This window comes from Chlorocebus sabaeus, chromosome 9 (genome assembly GCF_047675955.1).
Source record: "Chlorocebus sabaeus isolate Y175 chromosome 9, mChlSab1.0.hap1, whole genome shotgun sequence".
In the NCBI taxonomy this organism is placed as follows: domain Eukaryota; kingdom Metazoa; phylum Chordata; class Mammalia; order Primates; family Cercopithecidae; genus Chlorocebus; species Chlorocebus sabaeus.
This window is the reverse complement of record NC_132912.1, coordinates 94,538,126-94,560,051: the sequence shown is the minus strand read 5'-3', so window position 1 is coordinate 94,560,051 and position 21,926 is coordinate 94,538,126. Positions and strand designations below refer to the sequence as shown.

General features: G+C 38.5%; 1 protein-coding gene across 1 annotated transcript in view; it reads right to left on the bottom strand.

The window, feature by feature from the left end:
• Nucleotides 1–21,926, bottom strand: part of TNKS2 (tankyrase 2) — a 66,402-nt gene that overhangs the window by 43,175 nt on the left and 1,301 nt on the right. The window contains exons 2-7 of the mRNA XM_007963534.3: nt 10,620–10,844; nt 6,648–6,743; nt 4,582–4,618; nt 4,333–4,408; nt 3,859–3,953; nt 1,235–1,301 (exon numbers count right to left, since the gene is read on the bottom strand). Of these exons, the coding sequence (XP_007961725.2) occupies nt 1,235–1,301; nt 3,859–3,953; nt 4,333–4,408; nt 4,582–4,618; nt 6,648–6,743; nt 10,620–10,844 (596 nt within the window). The remainder of the gene's footprint in view (nt 1–1,234; nt 1,302–3,858; nt 3,954–4,332; nt 4,409–4,581; nt 4,619–6,647; nt 6,744–10,619; nt 10,845–21,926) is intronic.

Below are 21,926 nucleotides of genomic sequence, written 5' to 3'. Positions count from 1 at the left end.
CTGGGCTTGGTGGCTTATGTCTGTAATCCCAGCACTTTGGGAGGCTGAGGTGGGCAGATCACCTGAGGTCAGGAGTTCAAGGGCAGCCTGGCCAACATGGTGAAACTCTGTATCTACTAAAAATAGAAAATTAGCTAGGCATGGTGGCACATACCTGTAATCCCAGGTACTTGGGAGGCTGAGGCAGGAGAATCGCTTGAACCCAGGAGGCAGAGGTTGCAGCGAGCTGATTGTGCCACTGCGCTCCAGGCTGGGAGACAAAGCAAGACTCCGCCTCAAAAAAAAAAAAAAAAAAAAGTTTCTTGCTAGTCTTGGGAACCTGTTTGTTAAACAGTTGTTGAACATACTGGAAGAAGTGAACCTTACCAAATGGGCCTGCTCCAACTCAAAGTACAATTGGCAAATCTTGCTATTATATCTGGTGGTTTTAACAAAATATGATTCACTAAAAACTGCTTCTTAGAGTTTTGAAACTTCACCTTTAGCTATAAATTATGGAATCACTTTATCTGCTATTCTATATTATTATTATTATTATTATTATTTTTTGAGACAAGGTCTCACTCTTGCCCATGCTAGAGTGCAGTTGTGTGATCTGGGCTCACTGTAACCTCTATCTCCAGGGTTCAAACGATTCTCCTGCCACAGCCTCCTGAGTAGATGGGATTTCAGATGATGCGTCACAAGATGATGTGCAGCAAGATGACAGTGCTACTTTATATTTAAAAACATATAGTATCCAGGCTGGGTATGGTGGCTCATGGCTGTAATCCCAGCACTTTGGGAGGCCGAGGCAGGTGAATCACTTGAGGTCAGGAGTTCAAGACCAGCCTGGTTTCACCAGAGATGGTGAAACCCCATCTCTAACAAAATTTAGCTGGGCGTGTTGGCGCATGTCTGAAATCCCATCTACTCAGGCGGCTGTGGCGGGAGAATCGTTTGAACCCTGGAGGTGGAGGTTGCAGAGAGCCAAGATCGCACCACTGTACTCCAGCCTGGGCAAGAGTGAGACCTTGTCTCAAAAAAAAAAAAAAAAAAAAATTATATGGTATCTCAAAAATCTCAAAGCAGTCAAATGCTGAGCTATCAGTCACCTATATTTTATAATGCTTATAAATACTACTTCTTTAAGCACTAAGAACACAGAAAATAAAAAGAAACCCAGATACACTAATGTATTTCAAGTTACTCTACACAACTCCAGAAAGTAATTAGAGAGTACAAGAGCACTAACCTTGACCAAAAGTTCAGTTACTTCATAATGACCATAAGAACAGGCATTGTGCAATGGTACCAGATCACTACGATGAGAAGGGGAAAAAAAATCCTGTTTTAGTATGTATTTCTTAGGCCTATGGAAATTTATAAATTAAAATGTATTTAATTACTTAAATAGCAAGTGGATTATGTGATGTTCTAATAAAAATGTTCAAAATTTAGTAACATCCATTTGAACCCTAAGTCCTAAGAATTTGAACTCCCAAGTCTCTTTCAAATGTCTTCCTTTATACTTCACTGCTACTGCCACTGCCTTAGTTTGGGCCTGTTATTTCTCCCTTGCACTATTGAAACAGCCCCCACTCCACTTTATCCTCCAAGCTGAGGCAGATTTTTCTAAAAGGTAAGTCTGATGTAGTTACACCTTAACACTGTGCTTTCAAGAGATGGTTCCAACTTATTAACGTGGCACACACAATTATCTGGCTCCGTCTCTAGGCTTACCCTTCAATAATGATATGCTAAACTTATAGTTCCCTGTATGTCTCTACACATACTGTTCCCTGGGTATAGATTTCCCTCCCTCCTTTGTTCTGGATCATTTCTACATGTCTTTTCCAGACTTAGCTCAAATACTAGCTCATTTTTAAAACTTTTTTGAGATCCTTAATAAGCTGAAACCCAATTCTTCCATGATGGGAGTGGAGGAAGAACTTTATGGGAAGATACAGTGAAACTTTAAAATCTTGACTTCTATTTTAAGCTTTTCCTTCTCCTTTGGGATCACTCACTAATATGCTGCCACAGCCACCATCATGCCAGCCTCTGGTAAGGGATGGTCACCTGTGATTTAGTCTTTAGTTCTACGAGTCCTCTCTTGAAAGGTTCGTGGCTTTCCTTACAATTTTTGAATATATGATTCTTCACTTGCTTGAGCACCAATTTTGTTCCTAACCACCTACTAGATGCTTCCACTATGTTCCTGTATCATCCCATTAAACTAAGTGTTCTAGGCCGGGCGTGGTGGCTCACATCTGTAATCTGAGCACTTCGGGAGGCTGAGCCAGGTGGATCACCTGAGGTCAGGAGTTCAAGCCTGGCCAACATGGTGAAACCTCGTCTCTACTAAAAATACGAAAATTAGCTAGGTGTGGTGGTGGGTGCCTGTAATCCCAACTATTCAGGAGGCTGAGGCAGGAGAATCACTTGAACCCGGGAGGCAGAGGTTGCAGTGAGCCGAGATCTTGCCACTGCACTCCAGCCTAGGCGACAGAGCGAGACTCCGTCTCAAAAAAAAATAAATAAATAAAAAATAAATAAAATAAAATAAAATAAAATAAAAATAAAATAAAAAACGCAACAAGCAAACAAAAAATAAACTAAGACTTCTAGAAGTCAATTCAACAGTTTCCCCCTAAACAATTTTGCCTGTGTATTTCATACGTGTATCATTGGATCTAACTCATTCAGAACTTGAAGTGTAGTTTTCCTTTTATTCCTCGCTCATCATACCCATTCGACAAATCTTATCCATTCTTTTTTTTTTTTTGGAGATGGAGTCTTGCTCTGCCACCCAGGCTGGAGTGTAGTGGTGCGATCTCGGCTCACTGCAAGCTCTGCCTCCCAGGTTCGCGCCATTCTCCTGCCTCAGCCTCCTGAGTAGCTGGGACGACAGGTGCCTGCCACCACGCCCGGCTAACTTTTTGTATTTTTAGTAGAGACGGGGTTTCACCGTGTTAGCCAGGATGGTCTCTATCTCCTGACCTCTCCCAAAGTGCTGGGATTATAGGCGTGAGCCACCGCGCCCAGCCCAAACCTTATCCATTCTTACACAGAAATAACTCTTGCATCTATTCCTTCATTTTCATTTATTCTGCCACCATCATTATGAATCCTGATTATGCTTAACCCTCTAGAATGCTCACTTTCCTAATTGCTGCTTTTGCTTCTAGTCCTCTCTCCCAATGTAGCCAACACACTGCTTTCAAATGCACCTCTTAAAACTTCTTTTAGAATAATAATCTCCTTTGTTTCAGATCACAGAGTGAAGTCTGAATTACTTAGGCTAAATACCAAGTCCTCCAAAACCTGGTTCTTACCTATTTCTCTAATTATAACCTTCATTTGTTTCTTGTGTGAATCATCTTCTCCAGCAAAGCTAGTCTAGTCACTGTTTTTAAAATGTGCTTTAATGTCTGCTTTAGCAGCCCCCAGTTATCCTAATTGTCTTACAGACTGATGTTCCGCAAACTGCTTTCTTGAATTGAGACTTGACTTTACAGTCCAGGTCAAGTCACACCTCATTCTGAGGGATTTCCCAACCACTTCAGTCAACCATCACTGAGAGTTCCCTCTTGGGAACTCCTGCAGTGCTCTCTCTCTCAATGACCAAACACTTGGTAGAGACCTCATAGTATTCTTAGGTATCTTTTCATGCCCTCTGAAGTGTAATGTACACCTTCTATGAGCTGTGGGCTTAAGGTTTTATAATTTCCTGTGCCCTCAGAGAACCTGTACATTGTAAAAGCTCGATACATATTAATGTTATTTAGTAAAAAATATGATTTTTGTAAGGTTAAAAAGCTTGTTTTAAGATGACGGTAACACATAAAAAGTCCTTGTTTTTGTTCAAATGCTTACCCTTTATCTTTAGCATGGACATCAGCTCCATGTTGCAATAACAACTGTACAATCTTTACTCTGTTATATCCTGCTGCCAAATGCAATGGAGTCGACTGAAATATTAATCAAATATATTAATGAAATTCAAATAATGGTTGAATAAAATGTGTAAGAGGGAAAAAACCCAAATATAAAACCAGAAAATCCAATTATGACTTCATTGTCTAAGTAGTTATCAATTTGGTTTTACAAAATCCAACATACATATTGAAGGCATAGTATACAAGTTTATAAATTCACTATTACATATAGGAAGCAAATAACTGCTTATCATCAATAAGGTTTTACTAAGCTTAAGAATTTGAAATACTGAAAATACTGAAATACTTAAAACATCAGTGCTCTCTTCAAATATATTTCAATTTATTGTAAGATAAACACATCTTTATGTTACCAGGAGATAAGCACAAACTCAGTTGCAAAAGGAAGTACCTTTCTGCCATCACTTGCGTGGCAGTTGACATTTAATGGTGTGAGTAGAGCCATCATTTTTTCTTCATTGCCACTCCTAGAATACAAAAAAAGTATTAGCAATTTGCATTCTTCATCAGATCTTCCTCAAGATAAGTACTGTAACCATTACGAAAAATTCTATTTAAAGTTTGCTTACTGTAAAAAAAAAAAAAGAAAAAAGTTAATGGTGAAGTATTCCTGTCAAATATTTAAAACATTAGTATGTACCTGGCACTTTCCAAGAGTTCATCTTTCTTATATTCACCTGTGAATTAGAAAAAAAAAAGTATAGAAATTAAAAAGAAAAATTAACAAGTTTTATGCAAAAAGATGCCCAATGAATTATAAAGTAGATAAATTTGGAAATAAATTTCCAATAAATGGAAAATAGTTCATTAACAGAATATTATGTAGTTTAAAAATATTTGCATGAAAAGCAAACATGAAATACCTTTGCTATGGGATTAAAAAAAAATTCTATTTTATATAATGAAAGGCAACCTCAACTATATAAAAACAATATGCTCAGGAGAAGGAAAATCCAAAAGAAAATATACCAAAATATTAACAAAGTTTATCTCAGGTCATAGATTATTGGTGACCTTTTCCTTTTTCCCTTCGAATTTCCTAAAATGAGTATGGTATTTTCATAACAGAGAAACAAAATATATCTACAACTTTGTTCCAAACCTAAAAAAGGCCAGGTGTATTGGCTCATGTCTGTAATCCCAGCACTTTGGGAGGCTGAGGTGGGTGGATCGCTTGAGCCCAAGAGTTAGAGACTAGCCTGGGAACACGGTGAAACCCTCTCTCTACAAAAAATACAAAAATTGGCTGGGTGTGGTGACACACACCTGCAGTTCCAGCTACTCGGGAGACTCAGGTTGGAGGATCACCTGAGCCTGGATAGGTTCAGGCTGCAGTGAGCTGTGACTGTGCCACTGCACTCCAGCCTGGGCGACAGAGTGAGACCTTGATATACACACACCCACACACCCCTCCCCCCAAAACAGACCCCTAAACAAAACAAACAAAACTCAATATACCAACATTACAGAAATTACAAAAGAATCTATAGCATCACTGATTATAACATCATCATTAACATCTTTATGAACCTAGATTTTTCAACATTAATATCATGCTTATTTAATGCTACTTTAAATATATACAAATATAAAAAAGGATTAACTATGAACTCTATTTCTTCTTTATTAAAGCCTTTACTTTTACAAATGAATACAAACAAAACTATAAAATCAACAAAATTTAAATTAATACAATGATTTGCTAAATGACATCCAAACTGCTGCCCACAATGTGAATTGTGTATTGACTGCCAAGGCAACACTTCTTTTGAGGCCCAAGATTTAAAAAACAAAAATAAAAGCATGGAATAACATGGACTACTAAAGGAGAAAATGAACACTGATTGATAGTCACAATAACAGTGCACACTTCTAAAAGTCTTTTCAAGAAGAAGTCTAAATTTTCTCAGGAATGGTAGAAGAAATAACACAAAATCCAGGCACAAAGCTCACAGCAAAGCCCCTTAGGCTCTTGACTTTAGATCAGGTATGATTCTAGTTATCACAAGGTAGATAAGAATATGGTAAATAATATGGCTGAGTTGCTAAGAGGAAAGCACACTGACAAAGGAGATAATATGTGAAGTGGATACAACTCAAGAAAGCTTGTCAATCTAAACTATAGCTTACGCACAGCAATAGGTTCCAAGGACATAAATATGTTACAGCAGAGTACAACTAGCATTCTTCATGGTACCGAAATGAGTGTGCCTAGAATCCTCTTCTGAACGGTTAGTGCTTTTTGAAAGGATTCCATCAAAAATTATTAAAATACATTAAAAAAAAAAAAAAAACAGTACAGCTTGAATATCCCTTATCTGAAATGCTTAAAACCAGAAGTGTTTTGAAGTTTGGATTAGAAATACTCAACCTGTATATAAAGGGGCAGGCATAAGTTATCTGAAAAACTCAGGGGTATTTAAGAAATATCCTGAATATACTACAGCAACATACAATTATCTATTACCCTCACTCCCAATAAGGTAACAATGACATATGTAAACATCAATTAGAAAAGAAAAAGAAAGCTTTATTTTTCTTACAGGAGAACCAAATGTCAGCTATCTACATGTAGAAAAGGAAAGCTACTGAACTGACACTATTTTAAAAATCTAGCTGAGGTCATTAATCACAGGAGGCAAATTTCCTACCTGGCAAGCTTGTTCTTTACAGGCTTCCTGGAATAACCAGAGTATACAGACTTACCAGTAAGCACTGCTTTGGCAGATGGATCTGCTAAATCCAATGCTGTCCTTCCATCTGTATTTCGGATGGTTGGCTCAGCTCCATGCTGTAAGAGCACTGCAAAATAGCAACACTATTTTGAAGTTCAATGGTAATTTTAACAACTTGATTTTAGTAAATCATTTTCTCAAGAATTCTGGTCCAGCAAAGTCTCAAAGTTGTTTAAAGACCTTTTCGTATCTTGTCAGAATGGGAATGTTACATTTTAAATATAAAAATAATACATATTCTATTATTTAATGCATTAAAGACACATTAAATAAGTTCCCCCTCAGTTCAATGTAGATTTTCCTTTGCTATTTATACAGCTGGTGACAAGCGACTAAGGATAGATAAGAGTGTATAAGGGGGGAAAAAAGGCAAGTGTGCTTGAAAGCTTTTTTCTTATTCCAAAAGAACACTGCTTATGCTAGAAAGACTGTTCACCATGACAGAAATAAAATGTCTAAAGCTATAGATAGCCTGGGAACAGAGATCTGTAGAATTTTTAAGAAAAAAAAAAATCACACAGGTAAATTCTTTTTTAAAAAACACAAACAAAAAACTGAATGCTTCCTTATGCTTTCAACAAATTCTGTAAGGTCGTCAGTCATTATCTTTCTATTCTTCAGGAAGGCTGAATAATCAACAGGAGGCTGCTTGTATTTGTCCACTATTGAAACCATAATACAATGCACTTGTAAGGTGCAAGGTAAACAGTCTAAAGAGTGGAGTAGTTGCATTGAAACCAAGGTGCAAATTACTCCTTACAAGGACAATTTTTCTTTGGAAAAATCTTAACTGAGGGATATATAAATAAGGGTTGCTAGCTGACCAGTTAGTTTTTTGAGGTTAACTACACTGAATTTTAAGTTAAAATCCAAATACCCTTAGTAGGGTTAATCTACCCCAAATCAAAACTACTACATTATAATTCAAGGCACATAAAAAGAGAAGTCTTGGCTGGGTGCGGTGGCTCACGCCTGTGATCCCAGCACTTTGGGAGGCCAAGGCGGGAGGATCAAGAGGTCAAGAGACAGAGACCATCCTGGCTAACATGGTGAAACTCTGTCTCTACTAAAAATACAAAAAATTAGCTGGGCATGGTGGCGGGCGCCTGTAGTGAGGCTGAGACAGGAGAATGGTGTGAACCCGGGAGGTGGAGCTTGCAGTGAGCGGAGATAACACCACTGCACTCTAGTCTGGGTGACAGAGCAAGACTCCGTCTGAAAAAAAAAAAGAGAAGTATTGTGTTTTGTTCTGTACTATATTATTATTTGTATTATTATGAAGATATTCCAGTATACTCTCTAAATAAGGAGCTGGAGGAAGACAGGCAAATATGTGCAGAAAGGAAGCTCAGTTCTTGTTCTTTGATAGGGTGAATTTCCATTCTGCTCTACTCCTATATATACCAGTGCTGTTCAACAGAAATAAAACGTGAGCCACATAAATAATTTAACATTTTCGAGTAACTACATTAAAAAAAGAAACAGTTCAAATTAATTTGAACACACTTCACCTAATACATCCAAAAATTCAATATTTACATTTATATTATAATCAATATAAAAGTAGATATTTTACTTTTTTTTTGTACTAAGTCTCTGAAATGTGGTATGCTTTTTCCCTTAAAGTACATCTCAATTCAGACATTTCAAGCTCTTAGCTACCATATTGGATAGTGCAGATTATAACTACCTTTGGAAAACTCTACATTATTAAAACTAATTAATTATATGTCTAAGACTCTGAGGTACCAGAGATGGGTTATGTGGTAAAAATGATGTATTTGAATGTAGGGCAGGAACAATTTAAGATAACATATAGAAAAGGAGAATTGGACAGAGGTAACCAGGAAATCCATTTCACATCTTTATAAATGACCTAATTTAAGCTGGTGAGGTTGACATAAACAGTGATTTGGGATGCTGGGGACGATGAGGTCCAATTTAAGTCTAGCATAGAGCACCTGGACTACTTCTAGTGCACTGAACTCACTTTCTATCTGTTAAGGATTTCAACTGTCCCTATTTTACATCAGGAAATAATGGAATTAAGGTGGCAATGAGTCCAAAATCCTAGAATTTGTTTGTCTCACAAAAGTAAATACCAGGTTAATAAAAATTCTCAAAAAGCCTTCTCACATACTATATACTTTTCTTACTTATCCTGCCATTTCTACTCTCCTATAACCCTATAATTCAGTAGCTATCATTTCTCACCTGGGTTACTTTACAGTTTCCTAACTGGTATCCTTGATGCCATCCATCCTACCCAGTCCCCTACCAGATTACTCTTTATAAAATACAGTCATGTGTCACTTAATGACAGGGATATATTTTGAGAAATGCCTTGTTAGGTGAGTCCATCATTGTGCCAACACCAGAGTATGTTTACACAAACCTAGATGGTACAGTCTACCAAACACCTAGGCTACACGGTACAGCCTATTCCTCCTAGGCTACAAACCTGAACAGCATGTTACTGTACTGAATACTGCAGGCAACTATAATACAATGGCAAGTATATCTGTAACTAAACATGTCTAAATACAGTATAAAAGATAAGAAATGGTATATCTGTATAGGACATTTACCATGAATGGAGCTTGCAGGGCTGGAAGTTGTTCTGAGTCAGTCAGTGGGTAAGTGATGAGTGAATGTGAAGGTCTAGGATATTATAGTACATTACTGTAGACTCTACATAAACACTGACACTTAGCTATGTAAATTTATTTTAAAAATATATTTCTTCAATAATTAGCTTACTGTAATCTTTTTACATTATAAACTTTTAAAGTTATAAAAACTTTTTGACTTTTGTAATAACAACTTAAAACAAACATTATGTACAGCTATACAAAAGTATTTTCTTTATGTTTTATTTTATAAGCTTTTCTCTATTCAAAAAAATTTTTTTACAACTTTTCTGTTAAAAACTAAGATGTGGACACACATATTAGCTAGGCCTACATAGGCTTAGGATCATCAATATTACTGTCTTCCACCTCCACATCTTGTCCCACTGGAAGGTCTTTAGGGGCAAAATAACACACACAGAGTTGCCATATAGTAAAGCCTTCTTCTGGAACACCTGCCTGAGGCTGTTTTACAGTTAACTTTTTTTTCTTAATTGCTGAGTATACTCAATAAAATTAAATCACAATAAAAAGTATAGTAAATATATAAACCAGTAACAAAGTTGGTTATCAAGTATTATGTAGTGTACGTAATTTTATATGCTACACCTTTATATGACTGGCAGTGCACTAGGTTTGTTAACCCAGCATCACCACAAAAACCTGAGTAACGCCTTGTGCTATGAAGTTAGGACTGCTACGAAGTTAGTAGGTGACAGGAATTTTTTAGCTCCATTATGATCTTATGGGACCACCCTTATGTATGTCATCCATTTCGAAATGGAGTTATGTGGAGCATGACTGCATACTATGTACTCTTATCACAGTGTTCCCTTCCTCAAAAAATCTTCAATATTCCACACTGCCTACAAATACTAATATCAAGCTCCTTAACCTGGTATTTAAAGCTTTTTATAAAGAAATCCCCACCTACCTTTTTAACCCTTTCTCCACTGGAAAGACTCCAAAAAGTAGGGCCTTGACTTGATCCTGCCAAGTCACTGTGCTCATTATCCTCTTAACACTCTCTGTTCCCTTCCACCATACCTTTATCTGGCTCTTTGTGTATTTTATCTCCCAAGAGAATGCAAGTTTCCAGAGAATAGGCACTTTGTATTCCATTCTCCAAAGAAATTTAGGCTCAGTACTACACACAAAAAGACACTCAGTAAATAGTAGTTAGATTAAATCATGGGATGTTCTTAAATATATAAATTCAGCTTGACAGAATTTGATGATATGAACAGATTAATTCAGTTCAGATTCAGAATAGTTACAACATTAGGAAGAGTCAGAGAAGTTAACAGCCTTACCAATACAAACATCAATCTTTCCTTTAATTGCAGCTTCATGGAGAGGAGTATAATTCCAATTATCTCGAGCATTGGGGTCTGCACCATGTCGCAAAAGGAGATTGACTACTTCAGCATGACCAAAAGAGCATGCATTATGAAGAGGAATAAGGCCCCCATCATCACGTGCTTGGACATTTGCACCATTCTGAAGCAAATATTCAACTACGTCTTTCCGCCCAAAACCTAGATGAAAACAAATTGTCCACACGTAAGTTCAACAAGGAAAAGATATCAAATTAGAATAAGTACCATCCATGCTAAAATGTTTCAGGTTGAAAAATAATAACAGACTCAACAATTCAAGAACTAATTAATGGAAAGGTGATCAGAAATATATCAGTAACTAACCTTACTGATAAAGCCAGAGTGACTCTCCACTAAGTAGTAGTGGTACCTAAGTAGTGCCTTGGGTGGTACTACTACTACTAACCTCAAAGAAAGAACACAAAATAAGTGACTGAAAGCTCAAAGTTCAAATGTTTTTCACTCTACAATAGAGTTCTGTGTATTTAGTATGTATACATTTTCAGATGTTCAAAGTATAAAACTTAAATACGTAAATCACAACCTTATGATACAGTGACAGAACTCTTGCTAGAATTCCTTTCCCACATCTATCTCATAGAACGTTTCTGCTAAACTGGGGGGACTACGAGAAGCAACAAAAAAAGATCCACTTACAGCTAATATTTGTCTATGTAGTGAGACACAGAGAGATAACCCCAGGCAAATGTATAAAATCCAGTGTCTTCAAAGGAATCCCTACTTTGTCACTTGCACAACACATATGTAACTTCTTTCCATGTAGGAGGCCTCCTTTAGGTACCAACATTCCACAGTTCTGTTCAACTGCCCCCAAATCAAATAAAACAAAAAAAGTCTGATAATTTATTTATACTGATTTACAGATCTAGTATCAATGAGTTTCAATCTCTTATCATTCCTATATATTAGTACTTAAAACCTTTTTACACCTAGTTGTAAAATGACAAGGCTTTCAGGCATATGTTAAAGCAGATGGAGAGAGGTCTATAATGTGTTTCGGTAGAGAGAAAGGAACTGCTCACTCTTCTGAAATTTCTCCATTCTATTCTTAAAGCCACCAAGTCTGACCGCACTTCTTCCAAGATGACCAGCAATGAGAACAGATAAGAAAGTAATGGTACAACATTTCTAAGGTTGATGCCTGGGGTTGGCCTGGTTGTACCTGATGGAAGAGCTAAAGATAGTTGAAAAGATTAACTATTTTTGTTTTAACATTGCTGGGCTCTGCGGTCACAAAGATGAGTATCTTTGTATCTTTGATTCTTCCCCCTCTCAAAGAGCTCATAATTTAAGATACGAAGATTTTAAATTTCAATACAATATAATTGCTACGTATACATAAAGTGCTACTAGAGCTTAAAGAAGGGAACTCCTAAACTAGGGGAAAGCAGAGAATGGAAAGGACTTGCCTAAGGCGATTCCAGTGATGACACCGAAGCTGAAAGCTTCCAGAAAAATAAGGGATCACTAGGAAAATGAGAAGAGGAGGGAGAGGTAAGGGAAAGGAGATGAGCAAGAAAGAAACAAAATGTACACAGACATGGAGGTATGAAAGAATAAATGCTTGGGCTGGGCACAGTGGCTCACGCCAGTAATCCCAGCACTTTGGGAGGCCCAGGTAGGCAGATCACGAGGTCAGGAGTTCAAGACCAGCCTGGCCAGCATGGTGAAACTCAGTCTCTACTAAAAATACAAAAAATTAGCCAGGTGTGGTGGCACGTGCCTGTAATCCCAGCTACACGGGAAGCTGAGGAATGAGAATTGCTTGAACTCGGCAGGTGTAGGTTGCAGTGAGCCAAGATCACGCCACCGCCCTCCAGCCTGGGTAACAGAGTGAGACTCCATCTCAGAAAAAAAAAAAAGAAGAAGAAGAAGAAAGAAAAGAAAAAAAAGAACGAACAAATGCTCCATAACAGCCAGGATACAGAATGCCAAAGTGGGCAGATGCTAGATCAGGAGAAAGTCAGGCTGGCCGGGCGAATCCCAGCATTTTGGGAGGCCGAGGAGGGTGATCATGAGGTCAGGAGATCGAGACCATCCTGGCTAACATGGTGAAACTCCGTCTCTACTAAGAAAAAAAAAAAAAAAAATTAGCCGGGTGTTGTGGCAGGCGCCTGTAGTCCCAGCTACTCGGGAGCCTGAGGCAGGAGAATGGCGTGAACCCGGGAGATGGACCTTGCAGTACGCCGAGATTGGGCCACTGCACTCCAGCCTGGGAGACAGAATGAGACTCCGTTTCAAAAAAAAAACAACAAAAAACAAAAAACAAAATGACAACAAAAAGGAGTATGTCAGGCTAAGGTAGCACCTGGCCTTTGTCCCATAAATTAGTGTTTTTCAAACTGTTTTCAGATAGCAGGTTTTGTTTTGTTTTTTTGAGACAGAGTCTTGCTCTGTCACCCAGGCTGGAGTGCAATGGCGTGATCTCGGCTCACTGCAACCTCTGCTTCCTGGGCTTAAGCGATTCTCTTGCCTTAGTTTCCCTAGTAGCTGGGACTACAGGTGTGCACCATCATGCCTGGCTAATTCTTTTTTGTATTTTTAGTAGACATGGGGTATTGCCATGTTGGCCAGGCTGGTCTCAAACTTCTGACCTCAAGTAATCCACCAGCCTCAGCCTCCCAAAGTGCGGGGATTACAGGCATGAGCCATTGCACCGGGCCCAGACAGATTTCAATTAGATCTTATTTAAGATTATAATAGGTACAGGTTATATTTACTGCTAAATACCCAATGCCTAGTACATAGTTGGCATTCATAGAATTGCAAATTAATTGAATAAAATAAAAACTATTCCGGTTGAATCCTCCTTCTTCCCCTCACAAAGATCCAAAAGAAAATATTCCTGCATCTCTGAGCACCTCTTGGAAACAGTTTGAAAAACACTGCTACAACACATCATTAGTCACAGAATGATGTGTTTAGGGCAGTGACTGTTTTTTTTTTTAAGAAAGATCACCTTGGCAATTGTGTGAATAAACGAATCAAATGCAGAGATAGGCGGTAGATATGTCCTTAAGGTTTTAGAATGCTATGTGCCATAGTCTAGGTGACAGATGATAAGGGCTAAGATTAAGACTGATTTGGTTAGGATAGTACATCCACATGGTTCATGTGAACACGATAGGTAATAGTCACATGGCTGGTGAAGCCTTCCTCCCACCCCTATTCCCAACTTCCCAGTTTCCTTCCTTCTGGTTATCACTTTTTTTTTTTTTTTCACATACCTTGAAGTTATTTTACATACATGCAAGCAAACATCTGCTAATATATATCTTTAAAGACAGTGTTTACATCTTTCTTTCTTAAAAAAGATCTGTTATTAATAATATCCCAGAAATCAACTTCTATCAGTATTGTATATATTTTTTTAATTGGGAGAGTCAAAATGTAACTAGTTCCATTCTCATACATAGTTAGGTTGTTTCCAATCTTACTACTACGCACACTACTGCCAAGGTTTTTGGCCTGTGTAATGGAAGAGTGAAGTTGCCATCAACTGAAATGGGGGCAAGGCTGCAGATGAAAATAGATTTGTGGCAGAAGATGAGGAGTCCAAGTTTTAGACATGTCATATCTCACTGAGGGCTTATTGCTTCCTCTACCCAATTCCTAAATGCTGGGATTCCTCAAGACTCAGTTCTCTAACTTCTTTTTAGATAATCTTATCTGATCCCACGGCTTTAAACACCACCTAGATGCACAACCCTCAAATTTAAATCTCCAGTCTAGACTTTTCACCCAAATTCCAGAATGTTTACTTAACATATTTCCTTCCAGATATTTTAAAGGTATCTCAAACTCAACATGTTTCCAACTTCTATTTCCACTGATATTACCTTACTCCAAACACTATCACCTCCAGCATAAGTTCCTGCAATAGTCTCCCCTAAATAGGTCTCTCATTTACACTTCCATCTCTAGTGACCTTTTAAAAATAATCATATCACAGCCCTGTTTAAAATAATTCCTTGGTTTCCCACTGATGCTCTTAGAATAAAATTCAAACACTCGACTATGGCCTTAAAAGCTCCCTCATGAACTGGTCCTCACTTTCTCTAATTTCACTTCACACGATTCTTCCCTTTCCCAACTATAATATAGCTTTCTTTCAGTTTGTCAAGTATGCCATTGACTTGGTACATGCTGCCCTTCTGCTTGGAATGCTCTTCCCTTGCACAAAGCATCCTACTTCTACTCACTACCTGGTTTGTTTAAATGTCACCACCTTAAGAAGGCTATCCCCGATCATCCTATCTAAAATAGTCCCTTCTGCCCATCCACATTTTTTCCTATCTTCATACCATTTAGTTGGTCTATCTCCCACCTCCTTCACTAGAATGCAAGCTCCATACCAGCAGGGATTTTTGTCTTTGCTGTTCATAGCAGTATTTCTTGGCACTTATTAAAATTTGTAATTACTCTTTACTTATTTTCTAGATTCTTTTTTTTTTTTTTTTTTTTGAGACGGAGTCTCGCTCTGTCCCCCAGGCTGAAGTGCAGTGGCACGATTGCGGCTCACTGCAAGCTCCGCCTCCCAGGTTCACGCCACTCATTCTCCTGCCTCAGCCGGGGCTACAGGCACCCGCCACCATGCCCAGCTAATTTTTTTTGTATTTTTACTAGAGACAGGGTTTCACCGTGTTAGCCAGGATGGTCTCGATCTCCTGATCTTGTGATCCACCCACCTCGGCCTCCCAAAGTGCTGGGATTACAGGCACGAGCCACCGCGCCCAGCATTTTCTAGACTCTTAGTTCCATGAAGGACAAGAGCCATGTGCATCTTAATTCATCACTACTTCCCCAGCATCCTTCAGAATACACGGTACAGAGCAATTTGTTGATATTTGCTGAATCAATGTATAACGGTATCACGGTATATGAAAAAGAGACTGAGAAGTAAAACTAAGAAAGAATGGCACTCCAGAAGCCAAGTAGTAAAATTTCAAAGAGGTGAAGGTCAGCTCTTGCTGTCATTAGCCCTGACTTCAGTCTTCCTTCCTGATCACTTCCTGGGCATTGCTGATCACACTGTCCTCCCCAAGTAGGCTATCCACAGTTGCCCTAATCTATGGTTCTGCTATCCCAACCACTTAGCACCCACCTGCAGGAAATGCTTTTAGAAAAAGACTTCTTAATTTGGAAAGTAAGAGAAAAAGAATCAAAATAAAGAAAAAGTTGTAAAGCTAACTCTATAAAGTTATTTGATGTACGCAAGCATTTCAGAATAAGGATTACTATTCTTCAGCAGTAATAAGCATATCTGAAGTAATCAAAATGGTGACTCACAGGCTAACTCCCCCAGAAAGGAGAGTTAGGTGTGCACAGAAATAGCTGGAGTAAAACATCTAGCTGTTACAAGAGACAGTGTCAAGGGGGAAGATATCTGTCCCAAAGGACTGGTGATCTAAAAGAAGGTCAAGTAGTAGCTTTCTGTCAAAATAAGGCTGGAAAGAGAAGAGGGTTGTGTGAAATCAGAGTTAAAGAGAAAGACATTACTGAAACTAAATTTTAGCTGAGGCAATCGATATGGGTAGAATGGGTAAAGTGATTATACCCACATAGTTACCAACATTCCAAGACACAGATTACTTCTGTGTCAATGTTTGTATCAACATGATTTCCTAGTCATTAAGATGTCTGAAACCAGTCTGGTGACTGATAGTAGAGGTCAGTATGATTTTACACTCGTAAGGTAAGAACTATAATATGTGAGTGAATGTAATCTGCTACGCTGAGACAGTAGATGAAGAGTCTGAGATTTTCAAAGTTTGAAGCCACATCTTGGGCACTTAAATTATTTGGAAGCAGTCAATAGGTAGCTATGTTAAAAAAAAAAAAAAAAAAAAAAAAAAAAGCTGTTTGGAGTCTAGCGAAATCTTTAGATTTAAGATACTTCCTGGCTGGGCGCTGAGGCTCACACCTGTAATCCCAGCACTTTGGGAGGCAGATGTGGGTGGATCACCTGAGGTCAGGAGTTCGAGACCACCATGGTCAACATGGTGAAACCCCGTTTTTACTAAAAATATAAAAATTAGCCAGGCATGGCGGTACATGCCTGTAATCCCAGCTACTCGGGAAGCTGAAGCAGGAGGCAGGAGAATTGCTTGAACCTGGGAGGTGGAGGTTGAAGTGAGCCAAGATCGCACCACTGCACTCCAGCCTGGGCGACAAGAGTGAAACTCTGTGCCTCACCCCCGACCCCCCAAAAAATCATACTTCCCAAACTGAGGAGTAATCCTTGATAAAATCCCTATTGTTATGGTCTCAAGAATAGTTCAAAGTACTTCTGTTAAGCATCAGTTTCTGGAAGAAAAAAATGCTTTGCAGGGTATATTCTGATCACATTCTCACTGGCCAGGTAGAACATAAATAGGCATATCCTCAGAGTCAATATCAATCTCCATATTCTAAGGATCTCTTTATGAGGAACCAGAAGCCTAAATAAAGTTGGTAGTCATGGCTGCTCAGGACATACTGTAGTTTATTTTGTAATTATGGAACAGCACTCAAACACTGGTCTACTTGTGAAAATCCTGATGAAACCATACACAGAGTATGAATCTACTACACCGTGCTTACAGTGAAGCAAAGCAGGCCTATCTGTAAAGTGTATTTGTTGACCACATTAACCACGTGCCAGTTAATGGCAGGTATTGTGTCTTACTCATTTCAGTTTACTCAGGGACAAGGTCAGTGTCTGGCATATAGTAGGACTTGACAAACATTTGTTTAATGCATGTCTAATACTCTGCTGGAATAGGAAAGGACCCTCACAAAGAATATGGTGTTAATGATTTGTGAAAACAGAGAAAGTAGCCTCTTGTCAAATTTATTACTTATCTAGATGCCATCAGTTTCAGCAGCTCCAGGTACTGGTTGCCAACCATGACTATTGTTAATAGTATCATATTTTGCTGCTATAGTGGAAACATGCTTTCATCTGAATGGCTTCCCAAAAGCTGTGAGGCAGTCAAGTCCCTACAGAGAAACCAACTTAGACTCTTAGGAAGTTTAACTAAGTGCTATTCCTCTCCTGTCTTTTATAGTCCAAAGGTGGGATTAATTACTGATAATATCATTGGTCCCATATGAGATGGTGATGTGTTGCAATATCTAAAGGCAGGCTATCACACAGGGTTTTGTCCAAAGGCAAAGTTCTGGAAAAACGTTAACAAATGCCACAAAACAAAGCTCCTGTGGTCTGGGAGATTGGAAGGTATAATCAAACAGCCTTCAGCTTTCAAGCAACAGTCAGTCAGGACTCTCAGTGACAGATTTTTTCTGAGGAACGTCATTTTAAACCTCTCATTTACTATTCTGTGTTTCCCTCTGTTGCCCAGCCTAGAACGCAATGGTGCAATTTCAGCTCACTGCAGCCTTGGCTCAAGTAATCCTCCAACCTTAGCCTCCCAAGTAGCTAGTACTACAGGCCTGCGCCACCATGCCTGGCTAAGTTTTCTATTTTTTTTTGTAGAGATGAAGTTTCGCCATGTTGCCCAGGCTGCTCTTGAACTCTTAAGCTCAAGTGATACACCTGTCTATGCCTCCCAAAGTGTCAGGCCTGTGCCACCATGCCCGGCTCATTTTTCTATTTTTTTGTAGAGATGAGGTTTTACCATGTTGCCCAGGCTGGTCTTGAACTCTTGAGCTCAGGTGATACTCCTGCCTTTGCCTCCCAGAGTGCTGGGATTATAGCCTGTGGCACCATGCCTGGGCCTCATTTACTATTAACTTCAGTTTGCTAAGATCCAGAAAAGTATTTCCCACATATATTTCTTAAGAATGAAGAATACAAGGGAGAGGATTTTGCCCATCTCAACTTGGGATAGATATACTGTCTGGCCAGATTAGTAGAAACTTGGAAAAGAATGCCATGGCCTCTACAGTGATGAAATTTTGACCATCTGAATGGGGAAATACTGAAAGGAGTACTCCAAACTCTTGTTACTGAAGTCAACTGTCTACCTCTAAATCCAGCAAGAGCTGAGGGCAAAGGTACGGCTCAAAATCTTGATAATACATTGGGAGATTTGACAAGTCAAGAAAGATGATGAATTCCTAAATAGATTGATCTTTATTTGATACTAGGGTTTCCTGCTGATGTATGATTTAAACATCTCCCATAGCAAAAACCAATCCTTAAAACAACAATCTATAATTGTAGTTTCAGGTGAAGAGTGTTGGATAAATTTTGCGCATCTCTTACAACTATGATATTGGCCTACAGCCAAAGAAGGAAATATTACTGACAGGTCACTGGAGGTCTCCAATAGTTATCATTTCGGGAAAAGATATGAATGGCAATCACAAAAGCTAGTATATCTTTGGTAGCTGAGCAGTCAAAGCCTTCGATTGGAGGAATCATCCCATTTTCTTGTACCAATGAGATTATAACTTGTTGGCTGAACTAGGCTGAAATCCTCTCTACAACATCTCTGAAAAATGCCAGTCCAGCCACTGCTTGGATACTTCCAGCCAGTTCCATGGCTGAATATTGTTAAAGGTTGTCTGACCCCTTGTAACCTTCCACCTACTGGCCTTAGTTTTGACTCCCATAGCCACACAAGTAATATCCACTCACTCTTTGTGATTCTTCCACATATGTGAAGACAGTAACATGGTATAGTCTTCTTTCATCTCTAGAATAAGCAGCACTAATTTTCCTATCTATGCTTGTGCAATAAATTCCAGATGCTCTGATTCCACTTTCCTCCTCTGAATAAAAAAATCCCATCTTATATTTGATTCACACAATTGAATATAATAATCCAAGTCCAGTCTAACCGGTCCAATGTATATGGCTCAGTAGCATACTCATACTAACAGTAACATATTATAAATATAAAACAAGTGTTACCTTGTTTAGCTAGGACTCTACAATGCAAGCTTCTACCTCTACTCCAAGAGTTCTAAGATTGTAAGGAATGCCACATATTTCTTTCATTTCTATGATGACATCAAGATGACTTTCTCCCCAAGTTTGTGTCACCTCTTCTTTACTTTTTAGAAATAAGCTCAGAGAAGCAGAGTCTTCTTTACTGAAATCTGTTGTTTTCTAGGGCATTAACTGTCAAGAATTTCAGATACTTTTGCTTTTAGTAAAATTAGAGCAACAGCCACCCTACCACCAACTTGCCTCTACAAGTTCTGTTATGTGTTGGAAAAAATCATTCCTGGCTAGGCACGGCGGCTCTCGCCTGTGATCCCAGTACTTTGGGAGGCCGAGGCAGGCGGATCACGAGGTCAAGAGTTTGAGACCAGCCTGACCAACATGGTGAAACCCTGTCTCTACTAAAAATACAAAAATTAGCCGGGCGTGGTGGTACATACCTGTAATCCCAGCTACTCAGGAGGCTGAGACAGGAGAATCGCTTGAACCTGGGAGATGGAGGTTGCAGTGAGCTGAGATCGTGCCATTGCACTCCAGCTTGGGAGACAGAGCTAGACTCTGTCTCAAAAAAAAAAAAAATTATTCCTATCTTGTGTATATCTGTGTATGGTCGGGGGCAGTGGCAGGCGGACTGAAAAGGAAACGATTTTCAGAGTCATTTTTCTCCTAAGGAATTACTTCTTAAATAATATTTATCTAGAAGTATGCAATCTAGTGCAATAATAAAATATCACCTAGTAGAAGGAAAATTCCTGTTTATGCTGACTGTCTTCCTCATTAATAGAATTTAACTGTCTTGGTGCTGGCAACTGATTATTCTGTTAATTGAACTAACTTTTGGGGATGAAATTAAACCAAATGTTTTCTAAACTGATTTTCATTTTCTGTGGTCTGCACGCACCTCTCAGTGCTAAAACTACTTGGGAATCAAAACAAAAAGACAAAAAACATGCCTCCTCTAATAAAATCTCCAAACTTTAAACTGGCTATAAAAAATTTTAAAATAATTACGTCCCCCATCACCTCCATCAGCTAACTCTATGACTGATGTACAAACACAAGAAACTGCTTGGTCAGGCAGTTACATAATACTACCACCTGTGTTGAACTTCCAACAGTACGCTTGCAGGCACATTAACATGACTGATAACTCACTACCTACAACAGATTATAAAGTGTATTCTCCATACATTAAGTGAAAAAGTAGTTAGATGCACTTAAAGAGCTTTTCTCTGATGAACCTAAAATTCAGATTAAATTTACAAAGCCAGTTTTTTAAAAAGTTTCTTATATGATTGAAGTACAGGACTTTACAAGCTCTGGTTGAATGAAGAACTCCCACCTCATAATTTTTATTACTCCCTTTTCATACCTCTACCTCTTAATTTTATAACCTATACCTGATAATTTGGGTAAGTTGCGAGTGGTGGGTTGGTTTCCAAAATATTAAGTTTTCCAAACTTAAACAAATAAAATGAAACCTATGTAAAAAAATGCTTTGAAATGTTAGGACAGAACTGAAGGCGGGAAGGTAGAGAAGGAACAAGGTCAGTGAGGATCTAACACCATAACCTTACACCTCTAAATATTACTATTTTCAGATATGAACTCACTAATACACCAAATTCTTAAAAGGTAGCAACTAAGATCTTTCTTGGTTATTTTTATCCCATAGATCAACCGAACAGAATCTAAGTAACCTTACCCTTCGGCTTATGTATCAGTTGATCGTGACAGTTTGCCAAACCAGTTGTTTAAATGTTGACTACATGGTCAAACAGGACAATCTAAATTAGCTCAAGAACGGCAGCACTTACCACCAACATTTCAGGCAAAAAGGCTAACTAGGTGTGATTTGACTTACGTATTCTTCCTTCTCTTTCCATTGCCCACAAACTGTTTTTAATTCTCCCACCTAGATTCTCCAAACTTTCTTCTTTTTAAAAGACTCCCCAGTGGAAATCCAACAAAGGTGCAATTGGTCAAAAAAGCATACCTCCTGGTAGTATTTACATTTAAAACCCGGAACAAGTTAAAGCGAACAAATCTCCAATTCGTAGAAAGTGTAAAAGTAGTATCTGTGAAACAGGAAATCTTTCTCACTGCTCCTTTTCTCTTCATCAACCTAGCTCCAAAAGAACAGGAGTACTTTAAAAGTATTCCCTGATTTTTTAAAAAATTGTTTTAAACATTCATGAAATACACAAAACAAAAAACCAGGATTGTCAGAGGTACGAAGAGGTACTCCCATTTTCAATCACGTATGACTCACCTGAAGTTAGAAAAAGTCATAATCTTTCCTACAAGTGAAAAGCATGCATGTTTTA